At 44.1% G+C, this 16941-nt stretch overlaps 2 protein-coding genes across 5 annotated transcripts; one reads left to right on the top strand and one right to left on the bottom strand.

Annotated features, from left to right (window-relative positions):
* Positions 1-8: 8 nt before the first annotated feature.
* Positions 9-7602, top strand: dcaf8 (DDB1 and CUL4 associated factor 8). 2 transcript variants are annotated; one of them, XM_010746217.3, is made up of 13 exons: positions 9-336; positions 735-810; positions 899-997; positions 1079-1737; positions 1832-1972; positions 2345-2439; positions 2724-2834; positions 2934-3064; positions 3564-3671; positions 3834-3964; positions 4075-4194; positions 4659-4775; positions 5334-7602. In XM_010746217.3, exons 2-13 carry the CDS (start codon positions 774-776, stop codon positions 5439-5441), a joined length of 1857 nt encoding a protein of 618 aa, XP_010744519.3. In that variant the 5' UTR covers positions 9-336; positions 735-773; the 3' UTR covers positions 5442-7602. The 2 variants fall into 2 exon arrangements, with proteins under 2 accessions (XP_010744519.3, XP_027144658.1); XM_027288857.1 differs by lacking the exon at positions 9-336 and adding an exon at positions 567-589.
* Positions 7603-9018: 1416 nt separating this feature from the next.
* ndc1 (NDC1 transmembrane nucleoporin) lies at positions 9019-16629 on the bottom strand. Of its 3 annotated transcripts, none has more exons than XM_027288845.1 (18): positions 16474-16629; positions 15201-15321; positions 15012-15113; positions 14744-14918; positions 13892-14027; positions 13658-13766; positions 13503-13554; positions 13265-13397; positions 12811-12903; positions 12643-12724; positions 12394-12555; positions 12056-12316; positions 11795-11907; positions 11237-11287; positions 10753-10816; positions 10560-10660; positions 9960-10120; positions 9019-9873 (listed from the first exon to the last, which is right to left on the bottom strand). In XM_027288845.1, the coding sequence occupies exons 1-18, from the start codon at positions 16528-16530 to the stop codon at positions 9810-9812; spliced, it is 2037 nt and encodes a 678-aa protein (XP_027144646.1). In that variant the 5' UTR covers positions 16531-16629; the 3' UTR covers positions 9019-9809. The 3 variants fall into 3 exon arrangements, with proteins under 3 accessions (XP_027144646.1, XP_027144647.1, XP_027144652.1); XM_027288846.1 differs by having other exon boundaries at positions 13892-14024; XM_027288851.1 differs by lacking the exon at positions 11237-11287.
* Between the last annotated feature and the right edge of the window lie 312 nt (positions 16630-16941).

Raw genomic sequence — 16941 nt, 5'->3', positions numbered from 1 at the left:
AAAAAAAAAAAAAAAAAAAAAAAAAGAGAAGAGGCTGAAGCGTCAAAACATAAACAGAGCAGTTCAACCTTGCGTGAACGCAGCTAGCTCACCTCACACAAGTCTGCCTCTCTTCTTTCTTTTTATATTTAATTTTAATTATTATTATAATTATCATTAATATAACAACAGAGGCGGCTTTATGCACGCGCTCCTCATGTCGTGCGCTCCCCTGCAGGCTCGAGGCTCTTAGCTCGGTTTGTGAAGCTCGAGCTCGGACGGAATAAATAAATCTGCGGGGAAGATTACAGCTCTGAGCCCAGGACAAGTCCGCCTCGTCGGGCCTTCGAGTAAGAGGTAACGCGTTAGTTAGTCTGGCTCTGCAGGCTGTTTTGTTTTTATTTATTTGTGTTCGGGGTTGCAGACAGCTGCCGTTTCTGTTTCTGTTTTTACTTTCGATATTTGTTTTGTAGCCTCACGCAGCTTTAGCCAGCGTTAGCTCACACGACATGTTGACACTAGCAGGGAGCTAAATGTTGAACAGCAGGCCCCTGTGAGGACACAGCGAGCAGCTTAGTTTGTTTTTAAATGTCGTAGGTCGAGCTAACAGGTAACTCAGTCCTGGTGCACACGGTGCTGCTGCTGCTGCTGCTGGTGCAAGTGCAAGTGCAAGCAATGCTGTCTGTTTACATGCATGCATGCAAGTTGTATGATTTAATTTAAATATTGTTTTTGTTTTTTTATGTCACATGCAGAGGTTCTCCCTCGGCTCGACGCAGGACAAAGGAGACAGGATGGCAGAGTCTGACGGCAAATCCACTGTGCTGAACGGTGAGGGTTCATTCATACTAAACCAGAGCTACACCTGTTCCTTAACTCTGATGGTTAATCAGTGTTTGTTTTGTTTTTTTTATAATAGGTGGCTCTGAAGAGAAAGAACCCGGAGAAGATCATCACGAGGAGGAGGCCGATGCCTCCGGAAGCAAAGAGGAACAAACACAGTCTTCCTCTCAAGATGGTAACCCCCGCTGACTTTTTAATTTATGTTTCAGATTTTATATGCGATGTCTTCACCTCATGTCTTTCTGACTTTCTGTAGCACCCAAAGAAACTGGAGAGACGTCCGGAGACAAGCCTATGCCGGACGCGGAGACGGAGGCGAACAGAGACGGGGAGGAAGACGACAACGAGGAGGAGGAGGAGGAAGACACAGACAGCATGGACGGCAGCGGTCTTTACTCCCTGACTGAGGACGGCGAACGAGAGAGCGAGGGAGGCAGACGGGAGAGGGCGAAGGATAAAGATGGCGGGAAAAGGGCAGCCAGGAAGAGGAACCGACCAGGCGGCGGCACCAATCACTCCACCAGCTCGGATGAGGATGACGACGAGGACGAGGAAGAGGAGCAGAAGGATGACGACGAAGACGACGACGAGGCCATGGAGGCGTGGCTCGGAGCGGAGCTCTGCGACCTGCGCGGCCCCGAGTGGCGGGCGGTGCCCTCGCTGCGCTCCAGGGAGATCGGCAGGGACTCGCACCAGTTTGTGAGGCGCGTGTGCGGGGCCCGCGGTCTCGTGCAGAGGCTGGAGCTCCAGGGGCGGCTGGAGAAGCACACGGGCTGCGTCAACACGTTGCACTTCAACCCCTCGGGCACGCGCCTGGCTTCGGGCAGCGACGACCTGCGAGTGGTGATCTGGGACTGGGCTGTTCGCCACGCTGAGCTGGAGTTTGACAGCGGCCACAAGAGCAATGTCTTTCAGGTAAAGCAGCACTAAAAATCTGTACTTCTTGAGAACAAAGACGGATTCATTCAACCTAAGACGAGTCTTCTCCTTTGCCCTGATTTACACACAGGCGAAGTTCCTGCCTCACAGCGGAGACTCCACCTTGGCCATGTGCGCTCGAGATGGTCAGATCAGGGTGGCCGAGCTCTCCGCCACGCAGCGCTGCAAGAACACCAAGCGGGTAGCACAGCATAAAGGGGCTGCACACAAGGTGAGTGTCGCTTTGTGCTTTAAATTCCAGCTACTCCAAGATGCTGCAGCCAGATGACTGCCTCCGTGTGTTATACCCACCTGAATGCAAATATTCTTTATACTTCATACTGTGAACTTAGACCATTTCCATTTCTGCACAACTTCAGAGCTTTTTAACTTAGATAACTACTGCACATACTGTCTTTTTATTGCCTTTATATTTTATAATCATTATATATTCCTTTTGACTACTTTCTCTCATTTTTATTTATATTTTTCTATGTTTATTATTATTATTGTCATGCACCTAGTCACCAATTCCTTTATATGTTAAAACCTGATTCTGATTCTACGTTGAAGTCTGATGATGACGTGTGTGTTTTTGTTCCAGCTGGCTCTTGAGCCAGATTCCCCCTGCTCCTTTCTGTCTGCTGGAGAGGACGCTGTGGTGTTTGGTATTGACCTGCGTTTAGACCGTCCCGCCAAGTGAGTTTATCCCGTTATTAAAGTGTAAACACTTGGTCAGGAATTGACTTGAGTTTGTGCAACAGATGGGCAAAATCTCACAAGCTTACAGCGCAACATACAACTCTGCAGCGCTGTTACGCAAACATCCTGTCTGTCAGTCAGCGCTGTTGAACGTCCACTTTTAATCACGTTCCTCTTTAGCAGCTTTCTTACGCTTTGCCACACGTCGTCATGATTTTTAAAACTTTTTAACCTTCACCAGAGCTAATGCATCTTTTCCCCTTTGTGTGTTTGTCTGGCAGCAAACTGGTGGTCGTAAAAGAAGGTGATAAAAAAGTAGGGCTGTACACCATCTTCGTCAACCCGGCGAAGACACAACACTTCGCTGTGGGTGGAAGAGATCAGTATGTGAGGTATGAACCGGGTTGCCGATTACTTAGAGTAATGAACAGTAGAAATCTGCTCGCTTACTCACTCTTAGATGTCTCTTCTTCTCGTCACCCTCTCCGCAGGATCTATGACCAGAGGAAGATTAATGAGAATGATAACAACGGGGTGCTGAAAAAGTTTTGCCCTTCACATCTGGTATCCAGCGAGTCCAAAACCAACATAACCTGCCTTGTGTATAGTCATGACGGCACAGGTAAAACAAATGAAAACATCAAATATAAAGTTTTCTCATCTCATAAGACCAGCAAAAATAAAGTAGTATGTATGGAAATAGTTCAAAGTCTATGGCATGATTTACTTTTCTTGCAAAATTTCAATTTAAAATCAATTTGATTATCTTAATTTGTGATTCTGTTATGAACATATTTTAGAAATATTGAAAATAACGATCCCTAGACTCACTGTCTCCAAACCTCTTGCCTTTCCTGATGCAATCACAATGCAACAGCAGCCGGCTCAAACAGAAGGAGGCAGATTCTCAGTGAATAAAACGCGTTCGCGTGCTCTCATCTTCGCAGAGCAGCAGTCAGGGGTCAGGTTCGGTGCCAGCTGCAGGAATGTGCTCGCATCTGATGAATATCTATTTTCTTCAACAACTCGGCTGAGCCTGTCTGAATCATCTTTGCATCATTAAAAGCAGAGACGCTCCTCTGCCTTCGTGACATTAAAGGAGACTTGTTTTGTGTGTGCAGAGCTCCTGGCCAGTTACAACGACGAGGACATCTACCTGTTTGACTCCAACCACAGCGACGGGGCCGACTATCGCAGGAGATACAAGGGACACCGCAATAATGCCACAGGTGTTAAATCACAGTAATCATTGCTGCCCTTTGGATCTAACCCCAGTTTTAATTATCAAACTTATCAACTAAAGTCCAACTTGCTGTTACAGTCAGAAACTCTTGGATTTATGAGGTCGTCACCTGCAGGACTGTAAAGAGTTTCTGTCCTCTTTCTCACAGTGAAGGGGGTGAACTTCTACGGGCCGTGCAGTGAGTTCGTGGTCAGCGGCAGTGACTGCGGACACATCTACCTGTGGGACAAGTACTCCGCCCGCATCGTTCAGTTTATGGAGGGCGACAGAGGAGGAGTGGTGAGTCAGAGTATATGTTTGATGACCGTACAAACACACATGGTATATGAGTGACATCCATCCATCCCATGACTGAATCTCCCATCATCCTTGTGTCATTTTCTCTGCAGGTGAACTGTTTGGAGCCACATCCTCATCTGCCGGGTATGGCCACCAGCGGGCTGGACCACGACATCAAACTGTGGGCCCCCACAGCTGAGAGCCCCACAGGACTGAAGGGTCTAAAAGAGGTATTCTGTTCTGCTCTGTTCTATTTCATCCTACTTTAACCAGTTTGGGTAATCATTCTGTCCACTCCATGATATATAGGGAAGCAGTGACACCTCTAAAAATAGCATTTGTCTCAACCGCTTATTTGAAAGTCAGAATGAAGGTGACTGTGCCTGAATCGAATATTCTAATTGCAAAACACTGGTACAGTACTACAGCAGCTCTGTATTGGAATAGATGGTTATTTTAATTGTTATTTTAATTTGTTTTAGTGACATCATTTAGTACAATAATGACGACGATCAAAAAGTACAAAAGATAATGACCCCTGATGCAAAACAAGTGACATTTTATTAAATTTTCTTCATATTGAATGGCTGTTACTAAAGTATGGTGAGTCTTTAGATTTCTAAAAACTTTATGAGAAGTCCTGGGGAAAGTAATAATAACGTTCACACCTGTAACGAACAATTTGTTTCTGAAGGTGATGAAGAAAAACAAGCGAGAGCGCGACGAGGACAGCGTGCGCCACGGCGACCAGTACGACACCCAGCTGCTGTGGTTCCTGATGAGACACATGAGGAACAGGCGGCCCCCGAGGGTGAGCTTTCAAATGACACAATATTAATAATGTTTTGAAAAAGATGTGGGCATTTAACCAGGTAGGCGGGGCCGTACAAAAAGGGTGTATCAGTTGCATTTTGGAAAATGTAGTGTGGAGCTTTGTCAGAGCTTGAAAGTGACTCAGGATATCGTGAGTCGCTCCCAAATCTGACACACTGCGCCCGAAATAAACCGCATGCAGGATGAAGCTGGTATTACACTCGGGTTACAGTGTTTTGCGTCACTGACCGGTGAAACTTGGAGGTCACAGGAAGGTGTTACTGATCACGGGTGACTACGAGTAGAGCTGTTCCACTGACTGACAGGATGATGTAATGTGTAACAATGCAGCAGGAAAGTTTTTGTGAGAAACACTAAATGTAAACAGAACTTTTGTTTGGTGAAGAAGGAAACATGAACATTTGATATCGCTCCGGAGGATGTAGTATTCCAATGTAGATCCACTTGTAATTTTGCACTGAGCTTTCTAACATGAAGCAGCAGGTTGTGGATGTTTGCACATCACTCTCTCTTACTCTGCTCTGTCTCCATGCAGGCCCGCCGTGAGGGCGGAGAGGCAGACACAGATGAATCCTGGAGCTCTCCAGACTCCTCTGACGAAGAGGAAGGAGGTCCGGACCACGTCCAGTGCATGTCCTCCTGAGCCACACATACATATTCAGACACACACACACACACACACGTACATGCATACATACACTTTATTGCCCTTGAATTGATGCACATAGGCAAGCACTATTGACACACTGGCAAAACACTGACGAGCCACAGACTTGTTTTTTTCTTTTCGTTTTTTTTTTTCTTCATACACATACAAACTGAAACACACACACACACACACACACACTTACTTAAACATAGTTTTTGAAGCAGAGTGACAGAGATGCTTACCGCCTGGTTTTCCCAGCAGTTGTGCGACTACAGACTGCATACACACTTCCAGAATCCAGATTTTTTTTTCTTGTACAAAAAAAGTGCTTACATCCCTATAAACCACTCGGAGGGCCCCCCCCCCTGCTTGTCCATACATTATCTATATGCGCTGCCTAACCCAACCCCACCACCACCTCCCCCACCCCAGAACAACGTACTGTGCATGTATGGCAACAAGCAGATCCTCTTTAGTCGCCCCCGTAGGAAGCTATACAGCACCAGCACCCCCCTCCCTCCCCTCCCTCTCTCTCTCTTGGTAACGCACTTCTTGCTCTCAAGCTTTCTGATGAAAGAGGGGTTCAGCAGGGAGGACGGGGTGTAGTATGGTACCCTCAAACTATCCCCTGAATGTGACTTTATTTGAAGATCTGAACTTGTAGAGGGGAAGCCCCAGCGCCCCCCCTCTCCCCAATCTCATACTGATTTCTGGCCGTGAGCTTGTGCAGCTAGTCGCATTTATCACCGTGTTTTTTTTTCTCTCTCTCTCTCTGAGGACTACTAAAAATCCCTACATGCTGCATCACCCTACATGCTGCCCTCAGCTACTCCCTCCCCTCCTCTTCCCATCATCTCCTCCTCCTCTTCCTTCTCCTCCCCTCACTACTGAGTGCACTTTGAATCAGGGATGCTTTAGTTTGAGACACAGACAAAAACGTGCACTGAGTGTGTGATTTCAGGCGGAGGGCGAGAGCCGTTGTCGTGTCCTGTATCTCAACTTGGAGAATCCACAGTGAAGTTTTAGTTTCTTTCTTTGCATCTTTTGAGTGGGGGGATATTTTTTGCACTTGAGTGTTTTTCGTTTTGTTTTTGACAGAGGAAGAGGAGGTTTTTTTTTTGCTTCCACCAGCCTTTCTTTCTCCTCCTTCCTCTTCTTCCTCCCTCACTCTTCACCCCGACATCCATCTTTGACGGGAAATCTTCACTTGACCTCTCTCATCGAACATGAAAACACAAGAGGTAGATGGCGTTCAGTATGTGCATAGGATATTGGGGACTGACGTCGGGGCTCTGTAATCACAAAGAGCCAGAACCGACCTGGATCAAATCAGAATTGAGAGAGACTGTGTGCCAATCGAGGTTGGACTAAAACACTCACTAAAAAGGAAAAAATCCTTTTGTGACGCCGACAGTCTCGAATCAATTCCTGAATTTTTTTGATCCAGGTCGCGTGTTTGCAGCCAAACGTCTGTCTGTGCTGCGTCAAACAGTGACTCGGTGGAAGACAGAGGGAGCAGTAGGGTCAATATGCTTGCCAGTCATTTGTTTGTGTGAGAGCGATAAAGTCCAGCTTTTCTCATTTTCTATGAGAACTCTAGTTAGATGAATTTATATGTACATATATAAATATATATTAAAACTGTAAAAAAAAAAAAAAAAAACGAAAAAAAAACAACTTTAGAAAATGCTGTTTGACTTAAAAAAAAGAAGAAAAAAAAGATGTCAAAACATTTGATTGGTAATGATGCAGAGGTTTATATTCTATATGAGGACTTTTAAAATCCAGAGGAAAAAAAACGTTGACTCGAGACACCATTTCTGTTCACTTTTTCCTTTTCTGAATGACATCTCTGTTATGAACAGAACCGCTGTCATTTCAAGTATTACAGTTTTGATTCTCTTTCTTGTTCAAGAAGATTAAAAAAAACAAAAAACAAAAACAAAAAAAAAACAGAACAGTGTTTTCCTTTCTAGATCTTAATCCATCGTTTGAGACAGTTGTATCCAGATTTTCCCACTGGCTATTTTTGGCATCTTGTATACATAATAAGGCTTTTGATGAACAATTTCTTTTCCACCACTGCCTAATATTGCGTTCTACCAGGTCAGTTGGAAATCTGTACGATTCGTGCAATAAACAAAAAGACAGAGTGCTCTCGATGTCGTCATTTTATGGACTCGTTCTATGTTTTACTGTGCTTATTAATTCATTTATTAATTCATTCATTAATTCATATTTCTTATCTGTGGGGACTTTTGGCATGATGTTGCCAAAAACATTCGCACATACTTTGAGAAGTATTGGTTTCTGAAATAATTCTCAGTCTTTCTAAAGTAATATTCTGTACCAATACGTGGTAATCTTTTAAAGCTATTTCTTATTGAACTTTCATTCATTCTGGGGGAGAAATGAATCAAAATCTGTAGAGTCTAAAAGATGCTTTGACTTTTAATTTCAAGTTTCAAGCACCAAAATACAGGAACTGTAATGACTGACAACTGTATTTATCATGTTTACAGATTTCTTTCTGTAAGACGTGGAAACCATCAAGACATTTGGGTGCAAGTGATGAAAACAAAAATGCTAATTTCACATTATGCCTAAATTTTCTTTAAAAATATGTAAATATAAATATTTTTAATCAAGCATTTGATAAAACTCCTTTAGAGTTTTTGAGATATAGCTATTTCTATATCATATTATATACAATCATTGTTCTTCACTCCATAGGAGGGTTACATGAAAAGTCTCTTAGGTCAAAATGGTGCAGACCAGAATATCAAGCAGAGCATCAAAAGTTCTTTTAAGATCCTAACCTGCTACTCTCGAGGCGTTTTCATGGAAAACCACATGAACAATAGGCCCTGTGATGAACGACCACAAACAAAAGATCAGCTGAGATGTTTTCACTCGGAAATCTCCAGAGCCACAGTGAAACGTTCTACATCTGCTACCTAACACGATTGAATAGTATGACTTATTCAACTGAACGTCATCTGTAAAGTTATTAGATCTGTCCCATTTTGACGCCATAAGTTGAACCGAGTGTTCTAAATATCACACCACAGACCTGTAATATCTCAGGATTGGAGCTCCATAGATTGTAGTGACATCTCCTGAATACCCAGTTTATAATCTTCACAAATCTGAAGCATGTACAACAAATAATCATGGATTTTTCGTCCTGTTTTTAATCAGGTTTTGGGTGTAGACTGCTGCATTGTGCGTGTTGGCTCCGCGTCATGGATTACTGAGATTCTTGAATAAAACGGAGCCACTGTTACAACCATTAGCAGCGCTCCATGTGCTGTTGTGGAAAAGCTCTATTGTATTAATGGATGTTTGGAGCAGACACACTTCCTTCTTCCTTCTGGCTGTTTCCAGCGTGCAAAGCGAGGAAAAGGGAATCTGTCTGAGTGTCCCAATTGATGATTTGGAGTTTGCCAAATATCATTTTTAAAAATCAGTTTCCACTATTCCTCATCTGTCTGCATCCTGTAAACATCAGGGACTCACTTTGATGTGCCAAAACTTTGAGATATCAAACTGAAAAAGGAAAAAAACTAAATATCTTTACAAAACATTTTTATTTGACAGGTCTTTGAGTGGGAATTCAAAACATTTTATCTGCATTTACTACCAGTCACAACTCCATTCTTTATCTGACATGAACAACGCCGTCAAACAAAAACAGAACAAATACTTGACAAACAGAGGTGTCTGCTCCGTAAATCTGATTGTGGTGTATTTTCTAGTTAGAGAGCCTGAACCCGATGTGCACGGCTGTCCGCTGGCTCTCCAAAGCTGGTGTCTAGAACAAAACCAGATCTGTGAAAATACATTTCAGAAACACATCCCGGGACACCCGAGAAACCGAAGACGTCTCATAAACACAAACAGCCTCTTTCTCACTGCTCTGACATATCGTGCCATCTCGCTCGTTGCACCGAAGAAATCACAAAGTTGTATTTCAAGAGGACAGCAGAGAGATGAAATATGAAACCAGAAGAATTTACGACTCATCCCCAATTAAAACTTGATTTTCTCATGATACAAATGAAACAAACATGTTTGGAACGAGTCGCTCAGTCTCGTTCTCCCAGACGCAGGCGGTAAAGCTCTTCCAACATGTCTCAGTTTATCGGCCGGGGCTTCCCCCCTGCTTCACCTCAAGCGTGTAGGAGATGTGATCTAGCCTATCAAATACAATCCGCCATGACATGGTGCAGATATAAATATTAAAAGAGGCACGGTCATGAGGCTTTCACTTGTTGCCTTATTCATGCTCGTGTGCGCGCGTACACACAAATCACACCGATAAGAATCTGAAGGCGCAGGAGAGCCGAGCGTCGCTGTGTTTTACTCCTTGTACTCCAGAAACTGCTGCAATCTCTTCCGGTGCTCTGCGGACATCTGGATAGCTCTGAGGACGGGAAAATATATAGAAAATGAATTGGTAAAATGTTCTGTTCAGGATTCGGAGAGGTCCATTTGAACGACGGGTCTTACTTTAAGTGATCTCCGAAAGTCGTCGTTATCCTGTAGATGGCGGTCTTGAGCGTGGCCCTGAGGGCGAAGCGCAGCGTCTTGTGCGTGGAGTCTCCCATGCTGCCGCTCGACCTGACGGGTTTACTGGAGGCGTGAGGCAGCTTGAAGTGTCGATCGACTGCCTGGAGGCAAAACACAAGACACGGTGTGAAGCAAGAGTACGTAACGGCGTCCTGGTCGCGTGTACCCGTTGTGTCTGCACGGTTTCCTCTGCTTTGTGGTCTTCATGCAAAAACACAGACCCACAAACACCTGCCTGACATTTGCTTCTAAAACAATGAGAGATTTCATTTGATAAGCGCTCCGACAATAGATTCCTACTTGGCTACTCGCCCTGAACAGATTAATATCACACAGATGAGGAATGTTTCCTCATAATTTACATGAACTGACCCTTTTTAAATTTAAAACCAAGGAGCGCTGCATGTGTTTGTTTTCACCGCAGAGCGAGGCAAAGCCAGTTCACGCTCAGTACAATGCAGCTGGGCTATGAAATCTGATAACGGCCGGTTATTTTTAAATCACCGACACCGTGCCAACGCGTGCTCTCGCTGTGCTTACCTCTTGTAAGACCAGCATGGAGCTGAGAATGCTGGGTAACGTGGTCTGTACTACTCCAAACTGGTCTTCTGAGAAGGAGGCTTGAACGAGGTAAGACAGTCCTGGAAAGAAGAAGAAGGAGGATATTAGACGGATGTCGACGTTTCATCAGGTCTCAGATGAAAATTAAAAAGACGCCATCGTCTCGTCGTACCTTCTAAAGCCCAGATGTGAGCCTGGCTGTCTGCGAACAGAGCTTGGCTGGAGGCTTCTGGAAGCTGTAAGAGACGACGTTAACTAGTGCCAAACACACAGGTGCACGTTTACAGCAGACTGATGGATTAGGAAGTTGTTAGATGGGACATGTTTTAGTGAGACGACACCGCAGCACTCATGCATGATCAAAGCACGGTCACCACTAACTAAAACTAGCTCACATGTTGATTTCTGTGGCAGCTTCTAAAGTAATTCAGAAGGTTTAACTATGTGGATGGGATTACCTTCAGGGGACGACAAAGATGAAATGGAAAAGAGTTACATTAGTAATGTCTGCACAATCAAGCCCAAAACCAGGAGTGATTAGTGAAGCCCGCAGGGAGAGGTTGCTAGATTTGGTCAAACCAAAATGAAAAAAAAAAAATCTACTGTCAGCATGCAGGGAGACCCGTCAAAAAAAAGACTGCGTGCAAGTGCCTTACCTTGTTAAACAAATACATTATCAGCACCCGCTTTGCCAAGAAATTTTTAACCTGAATGGGACAGTTAAGTGTAAAAGTTGTTTTTGCTTTTTCGAGACTACACACGGAAACACAAACACACAAAAAAGAAGAAACGTCGGCTTTTCACACTTAACCTTCGGCTGAGACGACAGCAGGCGGATGATGTGACTTTATAAAAGCAGAAATAACAGCAAGCAGACTGCACGTGAGGCACGTGAGGAATCTCAATTCTAATTTCACTTGGCTCGGTCTCGTCTCAGAAGCACGTCTCTCCGGAAAAAGCGAGAAATTGGTGCGATTGAGCTGTGAATGAACGAAGTGGGAAAGGAGTATCTGCGAGGCGAACCGAGCTCTGTCCTCTTTCCTCACCTGCGCACATCTGCGCGAAGCAGAGCTGACTGTCGGATTGTTGATTTTGGAAACCAGACGAGACAGATGGAGCCTCGATATGACGATTATCGTTAGCCTGAGGTTGATAAACGTTAAGAATGAAAAGCCTTTTTGTCAAAAAACCACTGATACAGTTACGGTAAGTACCTGTTCTTTCCGGTTCTGGAGGAACTGAGCCAGGAGACTTGGTTTGGATGCTTCTTGCTTGGGACTGGGAACCGAGGCCGGGGAGGACTGGGGACTGCCGTTGATCTGTGAATCTGCACCGAGACGCACGTCAATCACAAACTGGATAGATATCCATCATTCACCTATCATCACCATCTACTAAACTTATGTAATGACACCCTAATCCACTGACATGAGCCAGAAGGTTCCTGAAGCGTCTCTACGATCTGAGCGACCCACCTGTGGAGGCGGACCAGAGTTTTGGCACTCTCCTCATGACGTGTGGGCTCTGCACCGTGCCGAACCACGGCGAGCATTGTTCCACAGGAGCGGTGAGGCGGCGCAGGGCGGGAGAAGCAAAGGGGCTGTCCAGGTCGGGGGTGAACGGTGCCGTCAGAGGGCTCTTTGGGCTGCCGACGACGGAGCGTGCGAAGACCGAAGCCGGAGTCTTCAACAGAAACGCGGGTCTCGGGCTCATCAGGTCGTCCGTGCCTGAGGTTACTTTGAAGGAGAAAAGAAGCGACCGAGAATAACGGAGGCTGCTAATAAACGGTCAGTTGTGTTTTAGAGCGGCATACCTGACGTCTCGGATGAACTCTTCCGCTCGCTCCCGGTAGACAGCGATTTGGCCCTGCCGTTGGTTGCCACGGTGTCGTGATAGATGACGAGCCTCTGGGTCAGATCGGTCAGCAGAGACAGACACTCCCTGCTGATGGCGTTCCAGTTGTGAGGATGGCCGCCTGAGAAAGACAAAAAGACACAAACGTCTAGCTTTGGCTGTAATCTGCTTCTGAATATATCAAAAATAAATCAAAAACATAACAGACCTGGTTGACTTAGACTGAACACCTCACCGCGCCGTGATGGGGAGTGTTGAGACAGCAGAGCCAAGTCCTGCAGAGCTAGAAACTAACGTTTGGAAAACAGACAGGAGTTATAACGCCTCTAACGACACAAAAAAGGAAGAAACTTGAAGAAAATCATATTTCATCTACCTTCAATATCATCGGCTGCTTGTCTGCAAGAACTTTAGAGAGACACTGGTGGGCATCCTCAGTAAAAGATGACTGCACAGGAAAACTGTACACCTGCAGATAACAGGGGATATATTGAATAACCTTAAAGTCCAGTTCAGTCTTTTTCCAGGTACTTGAACATTCAAAAGGAATGACAACACTGCCCCCTAGTGTTTCTAAATAATCAAAACAAGTCAAACAGAAGCAGAGTTTGCGACACAACAAGCCAATTAAAGCCACTAATTGGCAATCAGATCTGATAATCAGACCTGAGCAATGTTATGGAGGTCAGCGCAGGTCAGGTCTGATCTTTGGTTAAGTGCTAATTTTTAGCCTCAAGTCACGTGAAAGAAAACGCTGATCAGAGAGAGAGAGACAGAATTTAGAAACAGCGAAAGAAGAACAGAGATTCAGACGTTTGGGTCCCGCATACCTCTGTGACAAAGATCCTAAAGAGCAGCAGCGTGATGTGCCACGTGAAGAGGAGGAAGCTGGCGCTGATCCACATGTGGTAGAGCAGGGTGAGGTCCAGCAGTCCGGCTATGCTGTCAAGAGGGTGGACAGAGCTGGAGGTGGAGATCGAAACACAGATTATTACGTGAAGGCATGAAGGTCGTTTGCAGCAACTGCAGTCGTGTTTGTTCGAATCAGAATCTAGAATCCACACCGACCTGTTCGAATCCAGATTCAGCGTTTTACAGAGCCACGCTTTTGGGATGTAGCCTGTGGACATAAAATGGAAATATTGTTTTGAAAAGCCTGTTTGGGAGAAAGTTTAAACTCTTTGAGAAGTCTGGCGTTTCATTCGTAAACAGAAGACACTTACCCAGAAAGAAATACACGACGATGTAGTTCCTGATGGAGTAAAGAGCTTGAGTGGCGCTGCACTTCACCACCAAAGGTAGGGACCCCTTAAAGCGGAGGTATTTGTATTGCTGCGAGTGAACATGAATGCTGATCAGAAACTTATTTAAAGCATCGTGACAGTTCATGTAGTTTGAGATATCATGGCTTGAGTTGTAGAGGTAAGTAAAGGCAGACTCACAGAAATATCACATACCTGAACAGTGTGGAAAGAGACGTAGTTCATGTTGTGGATCACGCCCAGCAGGCTGTGAGAGAATCCAACAAAGGCTCCGGCCAGCAGAAGGGCGAGGTGATACTCATTCAGACACATCTGAGGCGAGCCGTCGCTGCTGAAAACAAAAACAAACCGATTAAGACGACGGATGAATCCCAACGTGATCATGACGGTTGTACTGTACGTGGTAGCTGCTTACTAGGGATGGACTAAAAAATGTATCCCGATAATTTCTAGTATTTATCATGGTAACGCTAAATTCAGCCTAATCTTTTTGACCATAAATCTATCACCAAAATAATAATAAAGGCTAGGCGGAGCTGGTGGTGTGTTGCTGTGGGCGTTTCTATACCTGCTGAATGTAACCGCTGTGAAACAATCAGGAAATAACTTTTTATTTCTCTGATTAATAACAGCTTTATTCTCTCTCTCTCTAATCAACAGACACAAATCAAATTAAACTTCTTCATGTCATTATATTTTGCAGCGTAAATTGCGAGTCGGACTCAGATTTAGAAGCTGACACACACAGGTAGATGATCAGAGTTTAGGCCGTGAATCAACCTGGATAGTCTCAGTTTCACGGACATTTCAGGCTGTCTGTGGAGGTTTGACTGGCGGCCGGAGCGTGAGGAAAGAGCTCCTCGCTGCCCGGCGTGTCTGCTCCACCTTCTGCCGTGTTTGTCACTATGCGTGTTGGGCTGCGAGCGTGTGGCGCACATATATACACACACATCATCAATGGGAATTTATCGTTTTTTTATCGTGAGATGACATATTCTCACTGTGGGGAATGTTTTTGACGATATATTGCACATCCCTACTGCTTACCCGTCACTCTGTGGGCAAGGGTAGCCCAGTGTCTCGTATCTTCCCCCGATGGTGATGGCACAGCACCAAGCCACGATCATCCCCATGATGCTGTGGACCAGGGAGTTGAGAAGCTGACGAGGGTGGAGCAGCTGACCCAGCAGGGCGATTTTTGAGCATGCAATAGTCGGGATGACTGAAGAGGAACAGAAAAAAAACAGAGTTGTCTAATGTCTACCAACTGGACACTGTTCCCAACATTACACTACACCAGTGTCCTGCGACTCACCCGTGTAATACTCCAGGTTCAGGAACCCGACCACGAGGATCACTCCGCACAGCAGGATTAACGAGAAGACGGCACTCGCGCTCGTCAGGAGGGACAGGCATTCTGCATGTGAAAAGAAGTCCACGGTGAGAGTCACACAACCTCAGATAACGACAGAGTCAAATCTCAGAAGCGAACACGGCGACCGACCCGATATCGTCTGGATGGGGTGGAGGAGACTGAACCTGCTGAGGATCACGAACGCCGCCGTGATGGGCGGCAACAACAGGACGGCCCAAGCAACGCTGGCCGCAGCTCTCCAGCAGATCACCTGAACAAAGCAGGTATTAAAATACATGACGGCAAACACACACTCGTTAACAGAACTTTTAAAAGCTGACATCAAAGTATTCAAATTGTCATGTGCCATCTAAAATACTACAGCAATTCAACCATACGTAGTTTTTTTTTAATGTATTTATTTATAGTCCTATTTACTAATTTATATATAAAAGAAAATGTATTTCTATTTTTTACTTTTTAAAATAGTTTTTCTATTTGTGCAGATCTTTACATCGCTTTAATTTGTCTTCATTTCTTTGCGAAGGTTTTATTTCTTCATTTAAATTCAGATTTATCTTACAGGCTCATTTTAATGAAGGGTTACTGTTAATGTATGATTGTATGCTTGAATTTTTCCACTGGTTGAATAAAGTATCTATCTATGGATGTTATTTATCAGTGCATGCTTTTTTTTAACACTTTAAAGTAATGAGCGTTTTAAACAGGCTTTTAGAGGCTTAATGCATATTTTGCTGATCAAGAAAATAACCCAACAGATGAATTATTAATAATTAAAATCAGATATTTTGTATTTTACATTTGCCTGCAGCACAAACTCACTAATCTGTCCGGTTATTTCTGATGGATCGATGGATTGAAGTGTTTATTTCGAATATGTAAACAAAGATAAAAACATTTAAACATAGAAATACATATTCAAAAAAGAGTGAGAGGAATAATAACTTATAAACTAAAATGATGAGTGACAATACCAAGCTTCCTTGCAACTTGTTTAGATATACCTGATACTTATAGATAAACAGAATATATATATTAATGTTGAATCATATTTTATTTGATCCTTATCCTTTAAAAAACAAAGATAACTTCATCTGAGCTGTTTTAAAAACATTATATCGAAGATTAACAGCTGAACTTTTGTTTCGCTCTTGCATAAAAACACATTTAACTTTAGTTATTTGAGCTGTTTTGCTTTGGATAATATATATGTTAACCTTCTGTATAGTAATATGTATATATACAGACAGAGTGTGGCGTGTTTTGTTCTTTATTTCTTGTCTCCAACTTGTTTTTTGTTGTTTTAGCTCCGAGCTAACACACCGTTAGCTCCGGCTCCGGCTCTGTCACAACAGTTTTTAGTTTAGTTTAGTTTAATTTAAAAGTTTAATTAAAGACTCACCTTGCGGACAAACCAGCAGCTCTGCTCTGCAGAGAACATGCCGTCGTGTGCGGACATGGAGAGTCTTCAGCGCGGGAACAAAGTCCTGAAGCGTCCGGAGCTGTCAGACTGCAGCCTCCATTATCCCGCCACATGCATTCAAAGGACCTCTGAGGGAGGAAGAAAGCTGTCCGTGCTACTGCCTGCTGCCAGACTCAAACCATCAATGGACCATAACATGTGTATAAAGTCTAAACTTTTCTGTGCAATGCACTCACAAAAATTATTACTGCTACCATATCTCCATTACAGTTTATAGTTAGTTGGTGATTTGCTGCCAATGTGCATCTGTCTCTATCTCTATCACAGGCTCCACTGCTACTGTAATCATTGTATCATTCATTGTAATTCATTGTCATTTTATCATTCATTGTAATTGTACAATATGATATCGTGCCTGACTATGCATAACCCTGACAGAGACGTTGT

This window comes from Larimichthys crocea, chromosome II, assembly GCF_000972845.2.
Source record: "Larimichthys crocea isolate SSNF chromosome II, L_crocea_2.0, whole genome shotgun sequence".
Taxonomy (NCBI): Eukaryota; Metazoa; Chordata; class Actinopteri; family Sciaenidae; genus Larimichthys; species Larimichthys crocea.
Note: the sequence above shows the minus strand (reverse complement) of the source record. Positions and strands in the feature narration are given on the sequence as shown.